General features: G+C 48.6%; 2 protein-coding genes across 3 annotated transcripts in view; both read right to left on the bottom strand.

The window, feature by feature from the left end:
• LOC149863409 (cytochrome P450 4A4-like) overlaps positions 1-1,684 on the bottom strand; it is a 31,450-nt gene extending 29,766 nt beyond the window's left edge. Inside the window, exons 1-2 of one of the 2 annotated variants that reach the window (XM_090048328.1) lie at positions 1,615-1,684; positions 154-278 (exon numbers count right to left, since the gene is read on the bottom strand). Coding sequence is in view for 1 of the 2 variants with exons in the window: in XM_090048327.1 (XP_089904453.1) it covers positions 154-339 (186 nt within the window). In the remaining variant the exon portion in view is untranslated. Of the gene's footprint in view, positions 1-153; positions 480-1,614 lie in introns of both variants that reach the window. The other variant, XM_090048327.1, reaches the window with a different exon arrangement.
• Positions 1,685-7,753: 6,069 nt separating this feature from the next.
• Positions 7,754-26,994, bottom strand: part of LOC149863408 (cytochrome P450 4B1-like) — a 38,536-nt gene continuing 19,295 nt past the window's right edge. The window contains exons 7-12 of the mRNA XM_090048180.1: positions 24,444-24,550; positions 21,610-21,800; positions 19,801-19,934; positions 17,314-17,378; positions 8,928-9,010; positions 7,754-7,922 (exon numbers count right to left, since the gene is read on the bottom strand). Coding sequence (XP_089904306.1) covers positions 7,754-7,922; positions 8,928-9,010; positions 17,314-17,378; positions 19,801-19,934; positions 21,610-21,800; positions 24,444-24,550 — 749 coding nt within the window. The remainder of the gene's footprint in view (positions 7,923-8,927; positions 9,011-17,313; positions 17,379-19,800; positions 19,935-21,609; positions 21,801-24,443; positions 24,551-26,994) is intronic.

Raw genomic sequence — 26,994 nt, 5'->3', positions numbered from 1 at the left:
GCTCCCATTTTCAGTCTTAAATGAAGATCAACCCAAAAGAAAATAGGATTCCAGCCTAAACATGCATCAACAGTATTGGTGAAAGGAGAGGAAATGAAAGCTGATAACATCCTTTCCTAAAAACAGCTTCCCCATGCCTCACACCTTCCTTACCTCATGGTTGTGGCCATACAGCCAGTGGCTCGGGGGTCCTGGGAAACTCTCATAGATTTTGATGAGCTCTTTTTTCTTCCAGTAGAGCTGGAGCACTTTCAGCAGTGTCAGGATGAAGCAAAACCCTGTAGACAGGGAGAGGGTGGAAAGGGAAAGGCTCACTACTTCCTCTAGCACGTAGGCCATGATCCTGTGTGTTGCATCAGGGACTGGTCTCCTGTTGTTGCCTGGCTCGTTTCTGGTGCGTCTGTCCGTCAGGTTTAGTCAAAAAAGTCCCTCCCCCGTCCTCCAAGAAGTGAAGTTGGAATAATGTGTTGCAGGGCAATCTGTGAAGGGTTAAGATAGCAGGGAGAGCACTCGGTCTGGCAACAGAAAACTTGAATTTGCATAGCAAAAAGGTTATTCAAACACTGAATTGCGTAAGAGGAAACCTCCCCTTTACTGAGGATTAGGGAGAGCGGTTCTGTAAATACAGGTTATTTTATAACTTTTTCCTGCTGTGTTTGATTCTTTTTCCTCTGCTACCCCATGACCAGTCCAATAAATTGACCTCAATTCCCACACGCACACATTATTTTTACTTAAAATTAAGGAGCTGCATAACACTAGCTCCTAAATACGCCAGAAGGGAGCAGGGTCCTGTTTTACTTGTGCGTTACAGGTCATGACATTGTTAATAGAATTTCCTTTTTACCTAGCATCTCCAAAGAATTCAACCCAAAATTTATTAACCATCTCAGCTCCACTTCAGGGCTTTAGACATAAGAGCCTAAGCATGAGGGTATTTGGAACAAGGCTTTTCATTTTTGTCTCTTACAAAAACTGACTGCTGGTGAAATGTTGATCCTAATAAACCTTCACACTTGTTTGTTGTCTTGATAGGTAAATGGAGGTGCGTGGACTTTGCAGTGAAGTGTGTATTTATCCAGTCCATCCAACTTAAGGCCAGAAGGCATGGCTACAATCATGTGCTCCCATGATGTCTTCGACCCAGACCATAGGGATGAAATTACTCTTCCCTACCAAGTATATGAACAGAATCAGGCCCCGTATCTTCTGGTTAAACAGGGGTGAATATAAAAATGCTTAGAGCAACCTACAAAAGACCAAGAATCCACATGATGACTTGCTGTAGCAAGGCACGCCTGTTTTGTAGTGATTGCAACTTGCCGTTTCTATTTCCTCTTGCCTCAGGGCCTTGTTACAAGACAGTTTTGGGCAGCTCTTGGAGCTCTTAACCCCTGGATTGTCCATGCATTAACACCTCTAAGTAGCTTAAAGCACTCATTACACAACCACTCCAGGGCAGGATTACCTCTGATCTTCACCGCCCAGTTCTTGTTCCGCTAAGGTGTAGCCACTCCCTACAAATGTGCTACACAAGCTGAAGCCCTCCAGTATCCCAAGATCCCTCACACCCCCCCAAACACAGAGCAGGGATATAAGCCTCTCCTCGCTCACCAGGCCTCTAGCAGCAACTCACAGCCACGGCTCCTAGTCCTGCCCAGCTCACCAGGTCTCTAGTGGAAACTCACAGCTGCGCAGGGAGGGAACAGCCAGAGAAGGTTTCTAGACTAAGGGCGGGACTGCTGCAAACTCCCAGCTAGCACTAGCACCAATCAGCATCTGTCCAGCTCACAGCATGGGGTGTAACAAGGCCCCTGTGAGTCCCATCCCTACAACAGGGCCTGCAAATAATCAAGATCCAGTGCAGTAAGCTGCCCATTTGCACCAGGGCTGAATTTGCCCCAAGGTGTAAGGAGCCAGGAAATCTTGAAGAGGGTTTGTTGTCTACCTGGCATTTTTTTTTTGTTTTTATTTTTCTTCTTCATAAGGTAAACCAGTACAAATGTTTAGATAGATGTGGAAGACATGTGTAAGCCCTTGCTATTGCCAACAGTGACGTCACATAAGCTTATCAAGATCCATCTTGATATTACTTAGTATTTTTGCTCTTGTCACTCCTCTTCCATAGCTGCTCTCTTCTGAAAGTGAGACACTTTCTTGTAAATTCCAGCCTAAATGCATTCATTATTAGGTTATACCTATACATTCTTGTGCCAATATTGTTCATTTCATTTAAATAGCATTTTTCTTTCTGGTGTTAGTTCTAAAAAACCTAAGTTTTTAAGTAGGTCTACTGGTAGGAAGTTCCTTAGCTGGTATAAAATGGCCAGGCTCCGTTCTGTGGATCAGTGGTGCTATACCAGTTTATATCTTTCAAATGCAGAATCATACAGCATGAAAACTATGTGAAAGCTCACACTAAACCCCAAGGCCTTGAAGTTACTAAGGAGCCAGAACAAGTTGTCTGATTACTAAATAGCGGCATTTCACCCAGTTGGCTTGTTGGTTGTTGCTTGCCAGTTAGGTAGTGTTACTTATTGTGGAAACTTATGCCAAGTGGTATAAGGTTTGTAGAAAAGTCCACAGGAGGTTGTTGGGAACACACCAGCACCTAATAACTTGTTGAACGGGAGCAAATGTGGTAAGTTTGCAGAGAGAGAAAAATGTCCTGAGTCCCCACAGTGCACGGGTGGCTCATGGCATCCTCCTCCTCCCAGTTCTCAATGAACTGGTAACCTGCTTCTCTTGATTCCTTTAGGATCATGTCTACAGTGAGATGTATACCCATGAGAGATTCTACATGCCAACAGGGCACGGTGCAATCTAAGCCGCCTGTTTGTGCCAAATTCAGCCCTGGTGCCCATTACAAGGAGTTGTAAAATCTTGGGGCTGTTCTTCATTCTCCTCTTGCTGTACTGTAAGGACCTGGGTATCAATAGTAGTTGCAAAGGACACTGGACTAGACGTATGTGTAGCCCTCTGTTCTACCATGTAATCCCTTTCATTGGCTGATGAAGCCCCATCTTAACATCAGCTTTCCCCCTCATTGTTTTGATTCCAGAATATCGATTTTTTTCTGATGATGGGAAGCCTTCTTTTGATCTCCATTGTAAATGCACCTCTGGCCAGTGCTACCCACCTGTACTTCTTCCAGCTTACACCAGTCTTCTGTTTCCCAGTGCTTACTGCTTCAACCCTAATGCCATCTCTGTGGGTGACTGTAGAGGACCACAGACGTAGAGACCTTCAGTTAGTATGAAAGAGCACGGCCCCATCATGGCATTTGTTGAAGTTTTACCAGTTTATACCTTTCTACTATAGGGAATCTGAGAACGTGAAGGTAACATGAAAAGTCCTACTAAACCCATACCCTTGGAGTTCCCAAATGTCCATGGAAACTTGGCTGACAGTTATTCAACATGATGGCATTTCACCCCATTGCTTTTGGCTGTTGCTTATTACTTGATTAGCTGTAACTATCATAGAACCTTGAGCCAAGCATATAAGATTTGAGTTACTGTTGAAAGAAGGCTTATATAAATGCTGCTCAGCCTCCAACTTGCTGAACAAGGTGAGAACGCCAATAGAGAAAAAATCCAGGGTACCTAGATGGTTATTGTAGCATCCCTATCCCATTCTTCCATGAAAGTATTCCTCCCTCCAGCATGCAGGGCTAGCAGCAGGTCTGGCTCCCTAGCTGCTGCTACTCAGTTTCTTCTGGGAAAATATTTTATCTTCACTGTGCCTCTTAATAACATATGTGGGTCGGTGTATGCAGAAGAATACAGATTTCCACAGGACTGGGTAAGGGACCATCCCCTCCTTGAATCCAAACTCCTGCTATTGCAGATGTTCCTTGTATCACATTATCTCTTTCACTGGAATATCAAGCTGCATCTAGAAATTAGTTAAGTTTTCTCTGCTGTTGGTTCTATTCTCCCTATGATGGTTAGAAGCTTCCTTTTAATTTCCAACCTAGCATATTCATGACAGGTTTTAATACCCTCTTTTTCTTGCGGCCAAATTGTTCATTGGCTTAAACAACACTCTTTTCTTCTTCCACTTATGCTTACTTCCAGAAAGCATCTCTTTGAGTCATTGTGTAGTCCTGCAGACCCAAAGATCCCTAGCTGGTGTGAGATGGGACAGTTCCATTGTAGTAGCTTCTGGAGCTAAACTAGTGAATGCCATTCATATGTGAACCTGTAAGATGTGAAGGGTATATGAAAAACATCATGTAAAACCCAAACCTCCAAGTTATCAAATGACCAGGGAAAAATTGCCTGAGTTATAGGACATTGTTGTATTTTGCCCAGCTGTCATGTTGGTTGTTGGTTACTTAGTACTAACTCATATATGGACTAGGCAAAGACCTCCAAGAGTGGTCGTGATGCCTCCCCCCCACCCCCTTCCAGTGGTCCCACTACTTCTGCGGTATCTTCAGTCCCTTAAGCACTCTTCCCTTCTCCTTGCCTGACATGCCTTGATGTAGATAAGTACTTAGGAAGGAAAGCTGCCCTTGGGATCCCTGAGAAAGATCTAATCTACTTCTGAGCTTTGGTCCCATTACTCAGCTCCTTAAGGGATTATTACGTGGCTCCAACTGGCCCTTATAGTAAGCCCATGCCTTGAAGATGTCACTGTACAACTACTTCTTTTTCAGGGCCTCGGTCCTTTCGACCTCTGCTGTTTTTCTCTGGCTGCAAGCCTTCATCCCTGGCCCACTGATCTGGGTTGGTTTTTCTTATATGTAAGTGTCCAGGACCTCTGGCATCTGTATCTCTCATGCTGTGCGTCTGGCCCTGGTCTCTGCCCCTCCTTGGCTGTTAGGTCCCTGACCCTTGTCTTTGCCTCTCTTAGGCTGTTGTGCTTTCTGGCCCTGTCCTTGTCCTGCTCTTAGTGAAAAAGCCAGGTCTGGCCATGCCTAGCAGGGCCCCTGGTCCTGTCTCTGCCCTGTCCTGGGAAATGAGCCTGCTTTCATGTCAAAGCCCACTCTGTCCTGGGCTACCAGCCCCAGGTAGGCTCAGTACACCTGTATGCCCTCAGGCAGTATTGGGACCTCCACCAACCCCTGATAGTCCCAAACCCGAACCACCAGTTAGAAAACAAACTGGAGATCTGGCTCTCACCTTAACACAATGTATGCCACCTCTGGGTGAGAAAAGGTATGCTGTCCCTAACTCATCCAGGCCTGGGTTGGGCTATCGCCAGCCAGCAGTAGACCTGGCTAGTCTAGTAGGGCAAATGAAGACCATTCGAGCAGCTCACCCCTGGGCTTCTTACTGCCAGGCTCCTAAAATCCAGTCCCCTACTGGGGTTCCTCAGTGATGCCTGTCTCTTTTACCCTCCTCATGAAAAGACTCCATTCTTCCACAAGGCTTCCCCCCACGGCTGTGCTTCACTACTTTCCACTTCTTTGCCGCCTCCCTGGCTTCCGAGCAAGCCCCTGTTTCTGTCTTCCCCTTATCACATGTGGACAGTTACTCCCCAGGTGATCATTTTTCTAATTAAAAACTAAGGGGCAGCTCCTTAACATCCTCCTTGGCCCCACCACCATTACAATGCGTCTGATCCTGTTTCGTAAGAGAAGCCTCCAGCTCTCGGTGTTGTAACAGAGTGTACTGAGATCTAATTTATCGATTACCAGGGGCTAGAGGGTTTTCTGGGGAGGGGAAGACAGGTAATTCCTGGTTTTCTAGCTGTTCATTGGACAGCCTGTGGGCTGGCTCAGAAGGTTGTCTCCTTGGGAGCTAGAGGATCCCAATTTTGTTACTCTTGAGTAGTTTTTCTGCCCACTAGGTGGCAGCTGTTATCCACCATGTAATCCTGAAGCATTTATGGACAAAGTACTTATTGGTTTAAATGGCAATGATATTTTAATAGTCGCTGTTTAATTTATGCAGCACTGACCTGCCTGTGTAATCTCGTGGCAGTTCAGATAAAAACAAGCTGATAAAGGGTTTTATCATTTAAATTGAATCCAAGCAAATGCAACAGCGATCTGTTGTCCTCATTTTGTGAGATCAATGTTTCTAGCATGGGTACGCGTTGCTTGCTGAGGAATAAAAATGCAAGGGTTGCCATACATGTTTCTGCTCATTATACTTACCTGATTCCTGCTAATCTCGCATGCTGATGGGCCCCTCTCCTGGGAAAAAGGGTTCTTGTGTTAAATAGGATGTTGCACCACACCACCTGAACCCTCTTCCCTTTTCAAAATCCTAGATCTACCCATGTTGTTACCCTAAACCCTTGGAGCAGAGAAACCAGTGGGTTCTTGAGAGGAAGAAATAATGTTCAAGAGACAGGAGTTTCCACTCCACTAATATAGGTTTCTTCAGCATATATCTCACACTTTCATCCTAAGAAATACAATAGTTACCTTGCAAAAGGAGTCTTGCTGCCTGTCCTGTTGGCCATACAGTCCAGAGTCTCACTGGGACATTCAGGGGCATAGTCCAGTAGACCCAAAGCCCCTTTGTTCCTATACAATTTTTATACCTTTTGTTACTTTCATATTTATTCGCTTTACTACAGCTATTACTGGCTATTTACAGACTCTTTATATAATTATGTAATTATTGGGTATTTTCCTAAAATCTTATATGCATAAACATGCCCAGACTTGCATATTGTTATCATGCACCCTCTCTTTCTCTACACTACTACTGCCATTCTTGCTGCTTTGGCAAAAAGAGGTAGCTGCTTACTCAACTTAGTGACCTCCTTATCAGTTCATTTCCTATGCAACAAAGAGCAGGTGTGGACACTGGCAGCTTTATAGTTACGGTGCTGCCCATTGGAATAGATATTTCTGCACTGCTTTTATGCACTTTTTTACCCCATTACAACTGAATTCCCACCTAAGAACATTTATAATTGCATCAGTCAAAAATATCAGGTGCTTTAAGATGGGTATCGTAGCTCAGCTTTTAAATGTGGTTGGGGTCTTGGGCTCTTCTTAATGTATAGTGATAACAGGAACTTTAAAGTGGGGATCAAAGTTATCAGAGTGTGTTGTATGGGGCAGCAAATGGCTGGAGGTAGAATGAAGACATGGATAGAGACCGAGAGCCTTGTTGACTATGCCAATCAATTATGTATGTATATAGTTACCTATAAGTAAATTAAAAAGACTAAGTTAACTTAAGTTTAATAGGTATAGGCATTACAGATCTCACAGAATGAATCAACTAAAGTGTATGAGCTCAACCTAGATCAAGAGGGAAGCCTTTTATAGTCACTGTGCATTGTTCTTTAATCTTTCCTGACCTTCCTTTCAAAGAGTAGAGATTAAATGCAATTAACATCAGGGCACTTAGTGGTATTCATGTGTTAAGTGTGTGTCTAATATGCATAAGCAGATTTTTTGGTTGCATGTGCTCAGTGCCCAAATGTCCCACATGGAAGCACTCCCCTGGCACACAGGGGGAACACATTTACTGCAATATTCCCTCAAGAGCAATATTTTAACATTGACTTCAGGGAAAAAAAAAAGAAAGAAAATCAAACCAAGAAATTATTCCATTCCCATAAAGTTGGAGGAAAATTATTTATTGAAAAGGGTTTCTGCAGAATATTTGATTACAAATATATATATATAATATATATATTCCAAATTAAAATGGAAGACAATTTTCCACTGGAGTAACACCCTCAAAAAAACAAATCTAGTTCCAGCAACTTTTTCCAAAATGACATCAGGCCAAGCTTTATCATCACGTGTCCTACTCCTGCCCTAGTGATCTGTATTTCAGTGAATTTTCTTGAGGTACAGGTGGATCCCATTCTTTGACCGTAGGATGAGCAGAGGCATGTGGATGGGGGGCTTGTTCAGATCAGCTGAGAGCTCAAAGCGGAGCAAGGTCATGGCAAGAGTCACTTTCAATTCATTCATGGCAAATTGCTGTCCGATGCAGTTCCTGAGCAGAAAGAAAGGAGAATTAGTTCACCTTTGAGGACTGAAGCATCTCAGACGCCTCCTACACTACTAAGGAGAGCATGAGGGCCATATAAAGAGAAGTCACTGCACCTAAATGTAGAGTGAAGGCCATCTGAGTAGCTAGCTGGGTCTGTCACAACATGGGAAAATCATTCTGATAAACCTTTGTGATTCTGAATTTTTTTGTATCCCAAATGAGTTGTGGAGTAGACAGCCCAGGCACGAGAGGAGCCAAAATCTAGGCTGTTAAATAGTCTGCAGAGCAGGACAGCCAGAAGGTCACTGCTCTAAATTGAAGAGGTCTCTGCTGTTTTTACCACATAGGTGTAAATCTAAGTGCTGGCTTGTGCTGAGGAAGGCAGAAAAAGGCAACACCTGTTGTTTTATTATGACTCAGCCTGGACAAATATGCTTCAGCTGCAGATTATTGCCTCCAGTTACTTTACCGAGAGTCTGTTCTCAGCCTGCATGTACCGGCATGGTTTCCACAGCTCTGGAGGATGATTTATTTTGCATGATCATCAGCCCAGTATCTGTGTTTAATTTCTAGAGGAGTAGAGTAAAAATCTGAGTTTCACACTCAGGAACCAAGGCCTTTTAGAAAGACTCTTGCATACAGAAGGGGCCATGTTGAGGCTGCCTAGAGGTGACTGTTGGGATTCCTTGGGAACAGAAGAGACAGGAGCCCGAGTTACTTGTTGGGACCCAGATCCAAGAGTTTCTCAAGGTTGAGCAGGTTTGGATCTGGAGTTCTGGGTCAGGTCCATCTCTCATCTTGGATCCACAAGAGACTGCCTTGAGAACATGCTCACATTGAGGCCATTTTAACAGGTCTCATCAGAAAGACAAAACTGTGAACCTTGGCCTTCCTTGACATCAGTAGCAAACTCTCATTGACTTCAGACCCAACATAGCAGCAGTGGTCACTGCCTTGAGAAGAGACTTTAATTAAATACCATGACTGATCCACCAGGATATACTCCACCTGGGTCCTGCGGAGAAAGGAATGTAAGCATAGGGATGGCGACTACCCACGTTTTCTGGTGAGAACCTTGATGGGTCAAAGACCTGTAAAGAATTGTAAGGAAGGTCTGTTACAAAAACATGGCTCACTTGACAATCACACCTAGATGATAATTATTCCCACTGGGGGAAGGGGAAGAAGAGGATGGAGGAAGTCTTGGACCACTAAACCAAGCAGCACCCACAAGTACAGCCCAGCCTAGACTGACGAGTGGAACATATAGCCAGGTAAGCAACAGGGGCCAGGGCAATGCTGAGACTAGAGGGCCAGTGCACACATCCACAGGAGGCCTCAAATGCCTCTGCACAAACTCTCGTAGTATGGGAAACAAGCAGGAAGAACTTACCCTCCTGCTAGCTGACACCAACCCAGACATAGTGGGGCTCACTGAAATGTGGTGGGACCCACTGCATGACTGGGCGGTGAATATCAAGGGCTATAGGTACAGGAGGGACAGGACAGGGAGGAAAAGTGGGGCTGTGGCACTCTACATTAAGGAGGAATACACATCCTCATCAAGTAGCACAGAGTCAGAGGAGGGGCACATGGAAGTGCTCTGGGTTAGGATACAAGGCAGTTGAGGGGCTAGAGACTTAACGGTGGGGGTCTACTACAGACCCCCCAACCACGGGGAAGAGCTAGACCAGGAATTCTTGTCAGCTCACAGAGGTAGTTAGGTCAAAGGACATGGTCATCATGGGTCACCTGAACTTCCCGGACATCTGCTGGGAAGAGCAGTCAGCCAGGTCTGACCGCTCACATAGGTTCCTAGCCCAAATGCAGGACCTCCATCTAACCCAGGAAGTGCACAGTCCCACCAGGGGAGACGCCTTGTTGGACCTGGTGCTGGCCACGGGTCCTGACCTGGTGAGGGGGCTGAGGGTGCTCGACCACCTGGGTGACAGCGATCGTCGCCTGCTGGGATTCACCATCCAGTGCAAGGTGGCAAAGGCCTGCGGCATGGCAGCAGGCCTAGATTTCAGGAGGGCAGACTTCAATGAGCTAAGGAGAATAGTCGGGGAAGCATTGAGGTCCTGGAGGGGAGGGGAGCCAGGTGTCCAAGAAGAGTGGTTGCTTCTTAAGGAGACAATCCTCCAAACTCAAAGGCAGGTAATTCCAACATGGATCAAAGGGAGCAGGAGGGCACAAAAGCCCCCATGGCTCACCAAAAGCATCCAGAAATGTCTCCTAGCAAAAAGGGAGGCGCACACCCAATGGCAGGGAGAGGCCATCACCAGGGAGGACTATACTGCAGGTGCTTAGGGATGCTAAGGCGGAGATGGAACTGGGACTAGCTTCCCGGATCAAGGACAACAAGAAGCCCTTTTTTAAATACATAGGGGGCAAAAAGAAGTTACCAGGTAACGTGGGGCCCCTGCAAGACATGCTAGGAAATCTGGTCATCGCACCAGATGACAAAGCTAACATATTTAAGGACTTCTTTGCCTCCATTTTCCTGAGCAGGGATTGGATCAGCCCCCCCACACTGGGCCCCCTCAGGGCCCAGGGGAATGCACCTAGGTCAAGGGTCAGTGAGGATCTAGTCAGGGAACGTCTGGAGGGACTGGATGTATTTAAATCAGCTGGTCCAGACGATCTCCACCCCTGAGTGCTGAGAGAATTGGTTGAGGTCATTGCAGGACCCCTGGCACAGCTTTATGAGCACTCATGGTGCTCTGGTGTGGTGCCAGAGGACTGGCAGAGGGCCAACGTGGTTCCCATCTTCAAAAAAGGGAGGAAGGAGGACCTGGGAAACTACAGGCCTGTTAGTCTTACCTCAGTCCTGGGTAAGCTTTTTGAGAGAATTATTCTGGCACGTGTTTATGAGGGGCCAACAGGGGAGATTAATAAACCCATGTTCGTTGCCCCTAAGCATAGAGGCAGGTCCTGTCAGACCAACCTGGTGGCTTTCTATGACCAGGTCACCAAATCCTTAGACGCAGGGGTAGCAGTGGACATCGTCTTCCTGGACTTTCAGGAGGCCTTCGACACTGTCTCTCACCCCGTTCTCATTAAGAAACTGGGGGCTGTGGTGTCGACACCTACACAGTCAAAAGGGTCACTAACTGGCTGGAGGGCCGCACCCAGAGAGTGGTGGTGGATGGGTCATTCTCGACCTGGAGGGACGTGGGCAGTGGAGTCCCCCAGGGCTCGGTCCTCGGGCCCACCCTGCTCAACATCATCAGTGACTTGGACGAGGGGCTAAAAAGCACCTTGTTCAAATTTCCTGAAGATACTAAGATGTGGGGGGATGTGGACACACTAAAAGGGAGGAATAAGCTGCAATTGGACCTAGACAGGTTACAGGGGTGGGCGGATAAGAACAGGATGGGATTCAACACAGACAAGTGCAAAGTGCTGCACCTGGGGAGGAAGAGCCAGCACCATACCTACAGGCTGGGGAACTCCCTTCTCATCAGTGCAGAGGCAGAAAAGGATCTTGGAGTCATCACTGATGCCAAGATGAACATGGGCCGGCAGTGTGGGGACACAGTCAGGAAGGCCACCCGCACCTTGTCCTGTATCCACAGATGCATCTCGAGCAGGTCCAGGGAGGTGATCCCCCCCCTCTATGCGGCACTGGTCAGGTCGCAGCTGGAGGACTGCGTCCAGGTCTGGACGCCGCACTTCAGGAGGGATGTGGACAGCATGGAGAGGGTCCAGAGGAGGCCACTTGCATGATCAGGGGCAGCAGGGCAGTCCCTATGAGGAGAGGTGCCGGGACCTAAACATGTTCAGCCTCCACAAGAGAAGGCTGAGGGGGGATCTAGTGACCTGTTACAAACTAGTTAGAGGGGACCAGCAGGCATTAGGGGAGTCCCTGTTCCCCTGAGAGCTACTAGGAGTGACAAGAAATAACAGTCACAAGCGGGCAGAGGGTAAATTCAGACTAGACATCAGGAGGCGCCACTTCGCTTGGAAGTTGGCTCCAGATTCTAGCCTCCATGACATTGAAGTGTTGCTGGCTCCTACCCTGGGGTTCTTGAAGACAAGGCTAGACAATCACCTTGCTGGGGTCGTTTGACCCCAGTACTCTTTCCTGCCATGGCAGGGGGCCGGACTTGATCTGCTCAGGTCCCTTCCGACTGTACTAACTATGAAACTATGATAAGGCCCAGACTCAACTTTGAATTATCTATGAAAGGGCCCAATGATGTCGACGCTATGTGCTTTGCTTAAAGTCCTTCTCAAGCCATGGAAGCACATTGCCTTATGACTCTGAGTCACTATTTGTGTCCCGTCTTCATTCCAGACCTAGCACCTCCTATGAGGAAATAGATTTCATAGATTTCATAGACATTAGGGCTGGAAGGGACCTCGGGAGATCATCGAGTCCAGCCCCCTGCCCAAAGGGCAGGAAGTCAGCTGGGGTCATAGGATCCCAGCAAGATAAGCATCCAATTTGCTCTTGAAGGTGTTCAATGTAGGTGCTTGAACCACCTCCGCTGGCAGACTGTTCCAGACCTTGGGGGCTCGGACAGGAAAGAAATTCTTCCTGATGTCCAGCCTGAAACGGTCTTGCAGGAGTTTGTGACCGTTCGACTTCGTCATCCCTTGGGGCTCTCTGGTGAACAGACGTTCCCCCAGATCCTGGTGGTCACCCCTGATAAACTTATAGGTGGCCATCAGATCACCCCTGAGCCTGCGCTTTTCCAGGCTAAAGAGTCCCGTGGCTCTCAGCCTGTCATTGTAAGATCTGTTTTCCTGACCTCTGATCATGCGCGTGGCTCTCCTCTGGACTCTCTCAAGCTTCTCCACATCCTTTTTGAATTGTGGAGCCCAAAACTAGACGCAGTACTCCAGCTGCGGCCTCACCAAGGCTGAGTACAAGGGGAGAATGACGTCCCGGGATTTGCTCGAGAAGCATCTATGGATGCACGCCAGCATTTTGGTCGCTTTACTAGCCGCAGCATCGCATTGCAGGCTCATGTTCATCTTGTGGTCAATGATGACCCCCAAGTCTTTTTCTTCTGTAGTGCTAACCAACGTAGCACTGCCGAGCCTATAAGGGTGCTGCAGGTTTTTCCTCCCAAGGTGGAGAACCTTGCATTTTTTGGTGTTAAACACCATGAGGTTCTCGTCTGCCCATTTGCTGAGCTTGTCCAGGTCAGCCTGGATCACCCGCCTATCTTCTGGCGTGGATGCTTTGCCCCAAAGTTTGGTGTCATCGGTGAACTTGGCCAGTCCACTCCTAACTCCAATGTCCACATCATTAATGAAGATGTTGAACAGTATGGGTCCCAGGACAGAGCCTTGAGGGACCCCACTGGTCACAGGGCACCACGATGAGTGACTGCCATCGATCACAACCCTCTGGGTCCGACCACGAAGCCAATTTCCCAGCCAGCGGATCGTGGTGGAGCCAAGGCCACAACCGGCCAGTTTGGCCAAGAGGTGATCATGGGATACCAGATCAAAAGCTTTTTTGAAGTCAAGATATATGACATCAATCTCTTCTCCCTTGTCCAGGTGATAGGTCACCTGGTCATAGAAGGAAATGAGATTGGTCAAACAAGACCTACCCGCAACAAACCCATGCTGGCTGTCCCTTAGGATGTTAGCCTGGGCCAGTCCCTCAAGGATGGCCTCCTTAATAAACTTTTCTAAGATCTTCCCCAGGATAGAAGTCAGGCTAATGGGCCTGTAGTTAGCCGGATCCACTCTCCTCCCTTTCTTGAAGATCGGCACCACATTGGCCTTCTTCCAGTCTTCGGGCACTACACCAGAGTGCCAGGAGTTTTCAAAGATCCGTGCCAGGGGCTGGGCTATGACGCTCGCCAGCTCCTTGAGTACCCTGGGGTGCAGGTTGTTCAGGGCCAGCTGACTTGAAGGTATCCAGCTTCTCAAGGTGTTCCTTCACGAGGTCAGCATTGATGGAGGGTAGGGGATCCCCCTCACCCGGATCTCCCTGTCCCATAGCAGGCATGGGCATCCCATGTGACTGATGAAAGACTGACGCAAAGTACCTATTTAATAGGTTGGCTTTTTCCTGGGCGTCAGTTGCCCCATCTGGTTTAGCAGGGGTCCAACATTGCCCTTGCTTTTCCTCTGGCTCCCCACATATCTGAAAAAGGACTTTTTGTTGTCCTTGATGCTTGAAGCTAGTTGGAGTTCAGTTGCAGCCTTGGCTTTCCTGGTTTGCTCCCTGCAGGACCGGACCAGCACGGAGTAATCCTCCTTGGAGGTGAATCCCGTCCTCCATCCTTTGTAGGCTTTCCTTTTTAGCCACAGGAGGTCCGCTAGGTCCCTGGAGAGCCAGGGGGGCTGCTGTGCCTTCTTGCTGCCTTTCCTCCGTGTTGGAATAGATTTGGCTTGTGCACTGAGGATCGCTTCCTTGAGAAGCAACCACCCTTCTTGAACTCCCATCTCCCTGGGGTCATGGTCCCTGAGGGCCTGACCGACAAGCCTCTTGAGCTTGTCAAAGTCGGCTTTTCGGAAGTCAAGGACTTCTGTGTTGCTGACTGACTTGCCAGCTTTACGGCGGATGGTGAAGGTGATCAGCTCGTGGTCGCTGTCACCCAACTTCCCATCAATCATTAGGTCGCTGATTAGGTCGTCCCCCATAGCCAGTACCAGGTCAAGCAGCGCTTTGCCTCTCGTTGGCCCGTAGACTTCTTGAGTCAGGTAGAGGTCATCCACGCACGAGAGAAAGCTTTGCGCCCGCTCAGATTTAGCTGAGTGATCTTCCCACGAGATGTCCGGGTAATTGAAGTCACCCATGACAACCAAGGTCCTGGAGCAAGCGGCCTCAGTCAGTTCCCGGGCGAACTGCTGGTCAAGCTCGGGACTTTGGGTGGGAGGTCTGTAGTAGACTCCCACCGTTGTGTCCCCTGTGCCGAATTCCCCACGAATTTTTACCCTGAGGGTCTCTAGCTGTCCATGCCAGTCGCCAACATCAGCTTGCAGGGACATGTAGCTTTCCTTCACATAGAGAGCTACACCCCCGCCCCTTTTGTCAACACGATCCCTCCTGTATAAGGTATAGCCCTCTATACCCGTGGTCCAGTCATGGGTGGAGTCCCACCAGGTCTCCGTTATCCCAATGACATCATATTTCTTTGCACTGAGCAGGAGGACGAGCTCGTCCTGCTTGTTGCCCAGGCTCCTGGCATTATAGATTCATAGATTCATAATGCTAGGGTCGGAAGGGACCTCAATAGATCATCGAGTCCGACCCCCTGCATAAGCAGGATAGAGTGCTGGGCCTACATTACCCCAGCTAGATACACATCCAACCTTCTCTTGAATACCCCCAGGGTAGGGGAGAGCACCACCTCCCTTGGGAGCCCGTTCCAGACCTTGGCCACTCGAGCTGTGAAGAAGTTCCTCCTAATATCCAATCTAAATCTGCTCTCCTCTAGCTTGTGGCCATTATTTCTTGTAACCCCCGGGGGCACCTTGGTGAATAAATACTCACCAATTCCCTTCTGTGCCCCCCTGATGAACTTCTAGGCAGCCACCAGGTCGCCTCTCAACCTTTTCTTGCGGAGGCTGAAAAGGTCCAGTTTCTCTAGTCTCTCCTCGTAGGGCTTGGCCTGCAGGCCCTTAACCATACGAGTGGCCCTTCTCTGGACCCTCTCCAGATTATCCGCATCCTTCTTGAAGTGCGGCGCCCAGAATTGCACGCAGTACTCCAGCTGCGGTCTGACCAGCGCCCGATAGAGGGGAAGTATCACCTCCTTGGACCTATTTGTCATGCATCTGCTGATGCACGATAAAGTGCCATTGGCTTTTCTGATGGTTTTGTCACACTGCCGACTCATGTTCATCTTGGAGTCCACTAGGACTCCAAGATCCCTTTCCACTTCCGTGCCACCCAGCAGGTCATTTCCTAGGCTGTAGGTGTGCTGGACATTTTTCCTCCCTAGATGCAGCACTTTGCATTTCTCCTTGTTGAACTGCATTCTGTTGTTTTCTGCCCACTTGTCTAACCTGTCCAGGTCTGCTTGCAGCTGTTCCCTGCCCTCCGGCGTGTCCACTTCGCCCCATAGCTTAGTGTCATCTGCAAACTTGGACAGAGTACATTTCACCCCCTCGTCCAAGTCGCTGATGATGTACAGGCAGGCAAGTGTGCCCTTGGGGGCTCTTGCCTTGCCCACAGATTGTGCCAGGGCTGAGGCAGGGGTGAGCTCCCTTAAGTGCCCCCTTAAGTGCCTTGGTCTGCTGGCTTTGCAAGGGCCGTTCAGTGGGCCAGCAGGGGCAGTAGTCCCCCCATCCCCCAGCGGGCTTAGTTTAAAGCCCGGTGGAGCAGGTCAGCCAGCCTGGCTGAGAAGAGCCTCCTCCCCGGGGGAGAGAGGTGGAGGCCATCTCTTCCCAGCAGCTCGCTGCCTCTCTCTCCAAAGAGTGGGCTGTGGTCATGGAAGCCAAAGCCTTCCCGATAACACCAGCGTCGCAGTCTTTGGTTCACCGCGTGGATCCTCCTCTCCCTCCTCAGCCCATAGCCTGAGACTGGGAGGATCAAGGAAAACACCACCTGAGCTCCCAGACCCCTAAGCCCCGCTCCCAAATCCCTGTAGCGCCTCATGACCTGGCTGGGGGTGCTCCGAGCCATGTCATTGGTGCCCACATGAATAAGGAGCATGGGGTATTGGTCTGTGGGCCGGAGGAGCTGCAGGATCCTCTCCACAATGTCTCAGATATGGGCCCCCGGGAAGCAGCAGACTTCCTGGGCTAAGGGGTCGGGGCGGCAGATTGCCCCCTAGATCCCAGATTCTAGGACAAAAATGGCATGTGCAGATCTTCAAACTTCACTAAAATGGGCACGCGTGGCTGTGGTCTGAGACAATATAGTAAGAGCTGAGGGGTGCAGCTATTAGCCAAATCCTATTTTAGCTTTAGGATTTGGTCTTATGTATAGATACTTTTTGTTCTCTTTGCTCTTAATTACCCACTTAATCATTATTTACTGTTCTCTGACCCTCCCCATGCTGACAATTTCCAGGAGTTTCCTAAAACTTCCCCTTAACTTGGATTTCTTTTGGCAGAATTAGCAACATGCAATCCACATACTTCTATTGAACATGTTCATCTAGGCAGTGAGGGGGAGCCTGGCCCACTGTATCAAGTGCATGTGGGAATCTTCCATTCATCCAGCAAGTGAGGATGCATAAGGTATAGAAAGCCCATGTCAAAAAGTATCTTTGCAGTGTCAAGAGGATAGGGTTTGGGTTTTCTTGGGGTTGGGAGGGAGTATTTTTATTGGACAAACTGTTTAGTTGGGAGAGAAGTTGGGGGAAACTTGGGCACAAAGAACCCTTATTCACGCCTCTTGCCTCTCAATATATTTCCTGATCACCACAGCATCAACAATACTTTTCAGTCTCAATTAGCATATAAAAGGAACTACCTCTGGATTGTCCCAGACACTGGGGTTTCTATGAAGGCTGTAAATATTCATGAAGACGAGAAATCCTGTTTATAAATCAGAGACAGAAACAGGGTCATTGATCATAGGAAAAGAGGGCTGGAAGGGACCTCATTAGGTCATCTAGTCCAGGTCCCTGCTCAAGGCAAGTTCATTCCAAGTGTCTGCCCAACCTGTTCTCCAATATTTCCAAGGATGGATATTCCACAACTTCTCTAGATAGTCCAGTGCTTGACCACTCTCACAGTCAAAAAGTACCTCCTCATCTCCAACCTTAATTTCCTCTGCTGACCCTTGCTGCTTCTTCTGTCCGCTACAGCCACAGAGAAAAGGTCATCTCCATCCTCACTATAATCACCCTCCAGGTTTTTATAAGACTGTTATTAAGTCTCTCCTCAGTTGTCTTTTTCCAGACTAAATAACCCTAGCTCTTCAAGATTTTCTTTGTTAAGTCATGCTTCTCAGGCCTCTAATCTTTTGTGTTGCTCTTTCCAATATGTCCACATCTTTCATAGAGCCCCAAACTGGACACTGTTCTGTAGGAGAGGCCTCATGGCTGTATAGAGTTACTGAATCATTTCCCTTAATTTGCAAGTGACACTCCTGTTAATACAACCCAATATGTGGTTGGTTCATTTTTTAAACAAGAGCACACTGTTGGTTTGTGTTCAGTTTATGGTCCACTATTACCCCCCAGGCCCTTCCCTACAGTACTGCAGCCTATCTAATGGGAATATCATTCTGCAGTATGGGGCCCTGCCCATCTACTGTTGTGGATGCTTAAAGAACTAGTTTAGCAGACAATCTCTTCCTTAACTATTCTTATTTATTCACAGAGCTATGAGATTTTCCTGGTGGAACCTTAAACACCTCAACACCTCTCAATAAACACCTCGGTGATGATGAAATGGCTTGAAAGACTCCTTTTGCAAAGAATTTTCTATCACAATCTAAATTTTGACTTTCTGAGGACTGGCAAGAGAAGCCGAAGGAAAAATGTGGGGGAAAAGCATCATAATTGTTGAAAGGCAAACAGTAGGGCTCTGCAAAGCTTCAAGGTGCTGATTTGATTCGGAGGAATTGGGCCCAATTTGGTTGCCGAATCTCCAAATCCCAACTGAATCAGGGGACCAGTTAAAAGGTCTGAATGTATTTGAAGCTCTCCAAATAAATTCAGGACAGATCCAGAGCATTTTGGTCCCCGTCCTCTGCAACAGGGAGCTAGACCCAGATTCTGAGCTGGTAAGTATAGGGGGGAGAGGACCATGGGAGGACCTCTGCCAGGCCCCATCCCCTGCCTGTTTCCCCAGCCCCCCTGAGCATTCCCTGATCCCCACCTGCTGTCCTAGCGCCCCCCACCGATGGCTGCCCTTCCCATCTCATCTTCTGGCCCTTTTAAAAAAAAAAAGCCTGCTGATGCCTGGTGAGGGGGGTGATCCCCGCTGCCCCCCACTGTGCGGGGGCTCTGCCACAAGACCCCTGACCCCCCCCACTCTCCCTCCCCATGGCTTCCCCGCCTGCCCCAGCTCCAACCTTTTAAGAAAAAAAATCCAAAATCAACACTGACTGGCTGCTGCAGCAGCCTCGGGGCTTCTGGGAGCTTGTGGCAGAGCTGCCTATGCAGCACGGGGCAGTAGTGGGTAGTGAGGATTGCCATCCGCCTCCCCCATGGGGCAGCAGCTGGTGAGTTGGGTTTTTGTTTGTTGTTTTTTTTTTAGGGCTGGGATCTGGGGTGGGCAGGGCAGCCATGGCAGGGCAGGGCTGGGACAGCAGGTGGGGTCAAGGGGCCCGTGATGGAGCCTCCTATGTGGCATGGGGCATTGGGGGCAGTGGGGATCACCCTCTCCCCCGGCAGCAGCCAGTGAGTGCAGGCTGTTTTTTTCAAATAGCTAGGAGCTGGGGTGGGTAAGGCAGCCATTGAGAGGGGGTCGGGGATGGGGCCTGTGCGATTCAGAGATTCAGCTGATTTGGCAGCAGCTGAATCTCCAAACCAGATTCAGCCGAACCGATTCAGGACATTGATTCAAATTACCAAAATCAAATCCCTGTCCCCGGATTCGGCCAAATCTGAATCCAAAGTGAATACTAGCCACTTCACACAGGCCCAGCAAATAGTACTACTGACTAAGGTACAAAATAAATCTGTATTGCTGTAGAGTTTTCCCTTTCCCCATTATATTGTTTGGCCTGGTCTTAAATAAATCCTGTATTATGGTACTTAGCCATTTTCTTTCAGGTCTGTGAGATGACCCATAGACTGGATTATCAGGAAATTGCTCCTGATAGTTTAAAACATTGCTTTTTATGGTTAGAAACAGCCCCTTTTGCTCCAAACTTATTTTGTATATAAAAACCCAAAAGAATGGTATGTAGGGAGGTAAAGGCAAAATACAGATGTTTCACCACCACTGATGCACATGCCCCCCTGCACCCTTTGTACAGTGGAAGGGGGACACAGGCATAGAAAACCTTTTGGTAAGGTACGTCCATCATCAAACAGAAGAGGTGAAGTGAGTTCTCGGATTGTTGCTGGCGCTGCAGGGAAAAGACGAAGGCTCTCCTTGATGCACATAGTACTGTAAGTCATTTTCCCAAGATCGTCCCTGGAAGAAACCAAAGGCAGAACATAGGGAGAACTGGATGTGGCTACAAAGCCATTGGTCCAATTTTCTGAAGAGGCTGAAGTCAGAGCTGTGATCTGGGAAATTGTTGGCCGTAAAATGAGAATGATGAGCACGTCGGAAAAGGATTCATGCAATGTGAGGGTGGAAGTTGGAAGGAGGCACTACATATTCTAACCAGGTAGTGGGGGGAGAGTTGTTCCTCTGGTTTTAGCAAAGGGCTGGGGTGGGCATGTTTTGTCCTGCTCCTCTCCCCACTCTTCTTTACATTTAGAATAAACACAGTTAAGCAACGTTTGCTACTGCTCCGACTCTAATGTTGTGTAGCTTTATGAACTGTGAAGGCATAATGGATCCTATATACCACAGGCAAGGTCGCCCAGGTGTCCATAAATTTATGGGTAGTCCAGAAAAAAGAAACTAAAAACACTATTCTGTGCGATCCATTAAAAAAATGGTGCTGTGGAGTGGCTACACCTTAGTGTAAATGAGCTGGGTAACATGGATTAGAGAGAACCCTGCCCCGGGTGTAACTTTGACCTGCCTAACAAGTGCTTAAACCTAGTTTCAGGTGTTAATATGCAGAGAATCCAGATGTTAAGAGCTCCAGGAGCTTCCCAAAATCCCCATGTAACAAGGCCCAAAATGTGACCACTGCTTACAGCCCTGCAGCTTGTGTGGGCTTTTTGGTTCCTTCTCCCCTCCCATGCTAGCAAGTGCTGCCTGAGTATCCCAGTCAGCACCTGCCTGTTCAGTGCTCACCCCAAAGGCATTCAGGACCTCAAGACCCGGGGCCAGGCAGGACAGAGACTGAGTTGTGTGGGTGGGAGGTTGCGGGGGGTAGGTGGGAGGTGTATGGAAGGGTCTATGCCAAATAGGAGATGTACAGCCAGTGGGGTGAGGTTTGTAGGGTGGGCTATAGGAGGTAGCATGGTGCCAGGTGTAGTTGAGGCTATCAGAATGTGGAGATGCATATGGGATCCCCAAGATGTAAAGCCACTGTTGCAGTCAAGTAGGGTTGCTAACCCAATATATATATATTTCTTTATTGACAGTGAAAGCACGTGTCAGTAAAAAGTTTTCAGATTGTCAGTAAAAAAAAAAAATTCTTGAGTGGCATTGTGTAGTATGGACCAATTCTATTGACTCAGTTTCCTTTGTAATAAACCAAAATTTTCCAAGAAGACATCCAGAAGAGAAGCGAAATCCATGGTTAACCTTGGTTTAATGTCAAGTGGTTACTCAATGTCTTAAAAAAAAAAAAATCTTTCCTCTTTCCTAAATTCTGAATTTCTCTGGATTCACTTTCTCATCATCAGTTCTGGTTATGACTCTTTCTACTGGATTTAAGACCCTTCAGCACACATGGGTTTTTTTCCCTCTGTATGAAAGTACTATACCTAGTATAGACATGTCATCTCTATCAACATTTGAAAACTTGAGCAGCTCAAGGTCTTTAAGCCTCTCATTAATGTAACATATAAGTGGAAAAAACCTTGGCTGGGATGATATACTTAGGGATAGTCCTGCTGTGAGCAGGGGTTGGACTAGATCCGTCAGTTGGGCAGTGCTAGTGGAAATATTATGACTTTGTGGGGGAAAAATAGTTTTTGCCAGGGTTGCAGGAGTTGGAAGGAAAAGGACAAGTGGGTCTCACCACTGAATAGTATCCTGGTCTCCCAGGATCTCCTGGATCTCTTCTCTGCATCTCTGCTGGTGCTCTGGGTGCAGGGCCAGGCAGTAGAAGAGCCAGGAGATCCCACTGGCTGTGGTATCATGACCTGCAAACATGAACGTGTCCACCTCAGCACGTAGGTCCTCATCAGATAATCCATTTCCATTTTCATCCTGATCAAACAAAGACTCTGTCAGGGGTTTACAGCCTCTTCCAGAACAGACCAGTCAGGTTCCCTTATGTTCAGATCTTAAGTAGCAAACACTTTACATAGGGACCTTATAATCAGGCCAGATGATCCCTTGTTACCTCTCAGCTCTGTGTTCTTGGGGAACCCTGGCACAGTATGCAGCCTGATTGATTCACAAAGGACTCCCGCCTCCCCCCCACCTCTGCCCGAACAAGAACTGATGAGAGGAAGGACTTACAAAAGACTATGAAGATGCAGTGGGAGATGCACCTAAAGCCCTCCAGACAAGGGTGGTAGGAGTGAAGCAATTCCCCTGGTCTTGTTTACACTGAAGATGGAACCAGATGACAACTCATTTACATGGGAGATGGGACAGGAAAGCACCTTCGTTAGCATCCAGAATGGAGAACAGAGAGTCCAAGGCAAGGATCTCTCTGGACTCTGGGACCAGAGAAGCAGGTGAGCACTGCATGATGTGGGATCTGTGCTCCAAATGCTAATCAACCCACATCTGCACACACCCAGCTCAGCATTTATCTGAACAATTGTAGTAATGACTCCTTTATTGGTACCCAAAACACTGAATTTGCCTGTCTGTATTGTGAGCTCCTTCGGAGTAATGCCACCCATACCCAGGAGTGATCAGTTCCTATTATCCAGCAGATGAGCCAGTGTCTACCCATAAACAAACCTCATGTTCTCCCTTGAGCCATTGTTAGCTCTCTACAAAACCCCCTACCCAAGCTCAAGTTTCTGTCCTGGTGCTTGGATCCAAAAGCTGAACCAGCTCCACTTTTTCTGCCTGGATCCCTCCATTGATTGTGCTGAGGTCTCTACCTGTCTACCACCTTCAACAAACACCTGGAAACCTCGGCTGGTTCAAGCTTTGCTGAGTGGTGAGACTCCAACTCTCTCTCTCCCCCTCTCTCTCTGACTCCAGGAGCCTGACTTTTGTTCTCTTACTCCAGGCACAGCTTTCTAAACGTGACTTTTGCTAATCAAACTTGAGCTATGCTTACCCAAATACCGAATTGAAACTATGCAAAATTGTAACTGGTTTATTTGTCTCTCTTGTATGGGTATTACTACTGGTATCATCGTAAGTCCATATACCTGGCAATAAATAACTTTTATGGTCAAGCTGGTTGCTATACTCTCTCTGAACCTCAGCTACTCTTCCTTCCCCTTGACCTCCCCATTTGCTCTGCATCAAAGCTTCTTGTACCTAAGCCAAAGATCCCTGTAATGCCCAAAACTATGTTGGGGTCTGCTCATCAAGAGAGTTACTACTAGGACCATTGTGACAAGAGATTGGGACATGCTGAGTTTTGAGGCGCATGAGGGTATTGGCTGAAAGTGCCAATCGGACCCAGCCTGCTCCGACATATACGCTAACAAACTGCATTTATTATTTTTCTGCTGAAATAAGGGATGAGTTGAGTTCAAGGCATATGAGGGTGTTAGCTGGTCAATGCTGAATAACCCGGCCTGGCTTAGGCATGCCCTGTTAATCTGTGCGTGTATGTGTGTTTATGCGTTTCACTGATTTGATGGCTGGAAGAACCCAGCCCCACTGAAACTGAGTCCTGCAAGATAGCTCTGTTGGGGGGTGAGGACTTGCAGAAGGGCTCCATATAAGCTCCATATAGAAACACAGGTAACACAAGCAGCACCTTGGGGCGTGTCATTTATTAGGGCTACGTTTCTGGGGTCTCTGTAATTCTATCAAAGTGACAGGTAAATCTGGTAACAGCCTTGGGAGGAATATAAGGAATCGTAAACTTGTGCAGCAGCTAGGACTACTTACAGGACCCATTGTTTCTGGATCATAGGGACTCAATTCTATGCGCTTTTTGGGTTAAAAATTCCTCCAGTGGTTTTGAAGCAGTGTAGAGAGTGCTGGACCATTCATTCACCCATCCTTTATGCCAGCACATGGAAATGGTCTGATGACCAGTGAAAGGTCATTGCAAAGCTTTTGCAATAGATTGAGGGTCCCATGCACTGGGGAGCTCAAGGCAGGAATATCATTCTTCTTGTAGCACTCGCTTACTATGGGAAGAGTCAGTGCGAATGTGGCTTCGCTTACATGACTTGCTTAAGCTGTGCTGAATGGTTATAGCTCACCGGGCATGTCTAAACATACATTAATGTGCCGTAACCGTGCTTCTCAGCCTCCATCAACATTTTAAATGGAAGCCTGCCTGGGTTTCATCACCTCACTTGTCTCATCCCTTTTCCAGATTTTCTGATCCAGCTTCTCACGACCTGACTAGCCCAGTGGAAGCCCACAGGTGGTCCCCTAGCTTTCCTACTGCCCCCAAGCTGACCTCCCTATCAGAGGGAGGTGCTGTCAAACGTGCCGTCAAACATTTTCAAAAACAAGACTTTTTTATGGGAAGGGATTTCCACTCTTCAGTAACTCTCCGTTCTTCAATTCCATTCTAATAACTCTCTTGACAGCCCTTCACTGCCCATGTAATATGATGGATTCTTTAAAGACTTGGTATATTTTACAGCCAAATATAGTATATGGAAAAGACACCGGGCATGATTTGCACCCAGAAAAGCCAGGTAATGGGTCACAGAGGAAAAGTATAGAGAGAAGCTGCTGTCACAGTCTCACCTTGGCACAGAGCAGAATATCCAGGAAATCCAGATATCTCTTCTTCAGGATCTTACTTAGCACTCGCCCGTCTTTGAGGGCCTCCTTCCTTTCGCGGATCACTTTATCTGCATTGCACAAAAGTGAATGTCAATGCCATCCAATTCTGCAGGATCACATGAATCTGAAAATGGAGCAGGCCTGGAGTTGCTTCCAATTTGTGGAGACAATGAAACCATGTAAATGGTTTCCATAGGACTTACAGAATCAGGGCAGGGAACTCCCTACTCTAGTAACATGCATTCTGAATTTCAGTCTCTTGTGCTTGGCCAGTTGTCTGGGAGTATGGATAAATGTCCATTTTAACTGCTTTAAAAGAGAGGGAGTGCTGAGCAGCTGTTATAATGCAATTGTTATTCTGCATGAACATGTAGCAATACAAGTGAACCATATCGCCCACCATTGACTTTGAATAAAGCAGGGTTAAATTTGGAGCAGTGTCATGAGGTAACACTGCACAAACTCTCATTGTAACAACTTGTATTTGTATTTTTATTATTAGGCACCTACTTAATTTGTGATTTCCCAGATTTTTGGAAACTGCAAAATTGGGTAATGTCCATGAAATCCGTGAAATCAAAAAAATATATATCTTACTAAAAATAAATGCTGGCTCCCCAGTGGAAGCCAGCAGTCCTCATGGCCACTGCAACCCAGCCCACTGCCTATTGGAGTGGGAGAGGGGAAGGAATTGTCAGTCAGTATGAAGAGGAGGAGCCAACATGGCAGCTGCCTCTACCTGTCCCTTGCCACTGATTGGCTAAGAAGGGTGGAGCTGGGAGGCCAGGAGCAGTGGGGAGAAAAGGGACACAGGCGCATGTGTGTCCTTCCCACACGTATGCCTCCTTTCTGGACCCGGAGCGGAGGAGAGTGCAGCAGCAGCAGCGGTGGTGGCGAGCGGAGCAGCTGAGGGGGCAGCAGCAGCTGATCCCCCTAAGGTAAGTGGGGCTGAGGGACTGAGGGGCTGGCGCAGCTGAGCCGGATCCGGACGGGAAGCCCCCCGGGTCCCTCTTAGCCGAGCCGGTAGGGAGCCGCGCGAACAGAGCGTGCAAACAGGTGCGGTCTGTAAGAGCGCGCCGGCTTTTGCGGCGGCGTTCGAGCAGGCGGGGCCCAGAGGCTGACCCCTGCTCTGCTAGTAAGGGCAGCAACTCCTGCGATGGTGTCGACACGGAGTGCTGCCAGGGCCCCTGCCCGGGGGGCGCAGCCTTCCCGGGGCTTGTCCGAGGCCTCCACCCAGACGGAGCCCTCGGGGGGGCTGCCGTCCTACAACCTCCTGGCCTGCGGGAACTGCCCGGCAAGGTCTGGGGGGGCAGGGACTGGGGACTCCTGCACCTGTCCTGTAGGTATCCGCCTTAGGACCCTGGAGGAACGGGTGCGGGGGCTCCTGGAGGAGGTTAGCAGGCTGAGGGGAATCCGTGAGGCAGAGGAGGAAATTGATAGGTATTTTCTTTCTCTGCAGGGTGGTACGACTGAGGAGAGGGCAGCCCGGGATGAGCCCTCCACTGCTGAGTGGCAGACGGTCTCCCGTGCCAGGGCTATTAACCATGTTGCAGCACCAGTTCCTCCTGTCCATCTGGAGAACAGGTACGAGGCCCTGGCAGCCCTGGAGGAGGAGGGAGCAGTGGAAGATACCAGGGAGGAGACTCTGCGCACACAATGTCCTGTGCGGGCGGCGGGAGTCAAGAGGCCTAAGAGGAGGAAGCGTCGCGTCATCGTGATTGGTGACTCCATCCTGAGAGGTACGGAGGGCCCCATCTGTCGTCAGGATCCCTCAGCACGTGAGGTCTACTGCCTGCCCGGAGCGAAGATTCAGGATGTGAAGGGGATGCTCCAGTCCATCATCCAGCCCACCGATTATTACCCCATGGTCCTTGTCCATGTGGGTACTAACGATGCGGCCAGGAGAGCCCCTGATCGCCTGATGGAGGACTACCATGCTCTGGGAGGCGTGCTGAGGGAGATGGGCGCACAGGCGGTCTTCTCTTCCATCCTGCCAGTGAGCGGTCGAGGCAGACGCCACGAGATGTGCATAGTGGAGACCAACTGGAGGCTACAGGAATGGTGCTTCGAGGCGGGCTTTGGCTTCCTCAGCCATGACCGGCACATCGTGATGAGAGACATGCTGGGATGGGATGGGCTCCACCTTTCCCCTAAAGGTAAGCGTGTGTTCTCTTCCAGGTTGGTGAACCTCCTTCGGCGGGCTTTAAACTAGGCGCGTTGGGGGAGGGGGAAGATGAGGGCGGAGGAGACGATGAACTACCAGGCCCAGCAACAGCCAGCGAGCCCAGACCAATGGTCAAAAGGGAGAAACAGGTAAGTGATGGGGGACGGGGCATTGCTGAGACTAGGGGGTCAGTGGGCACAACCGTTGGAGGCCTCAAATGCCTCTACACGAATGCTCGAAGTATGGGGAAGAAGCAGGAGGAACTCGCCCTCCTCCTAGCTGTCACCAGCCCTGACATAGTGGGGATCACAGAAACGTGGTGGGACTCATCGCATGACTGGGCGGTGA

Source organism: Crocodylus siamensis, chromosome 5 (assembly GCF_052110815.1).
Source record: "Crocodylus siamensis isolate JL-2025a chromosome 5, ASM5211081v1, whole genome shotgun sequence".
NCBI classification, from domain to species: Eukaryota; Metazoa; Chordata; order Crocodylia; family Crocodylidae; genus Crocodylus; species Crocodylus siamensis.
The sequence above is the reverse complement of the archived record's forward strand: the minus strand, read 5'-3'. Positions and strand labels throughout refer to the sequence as shown.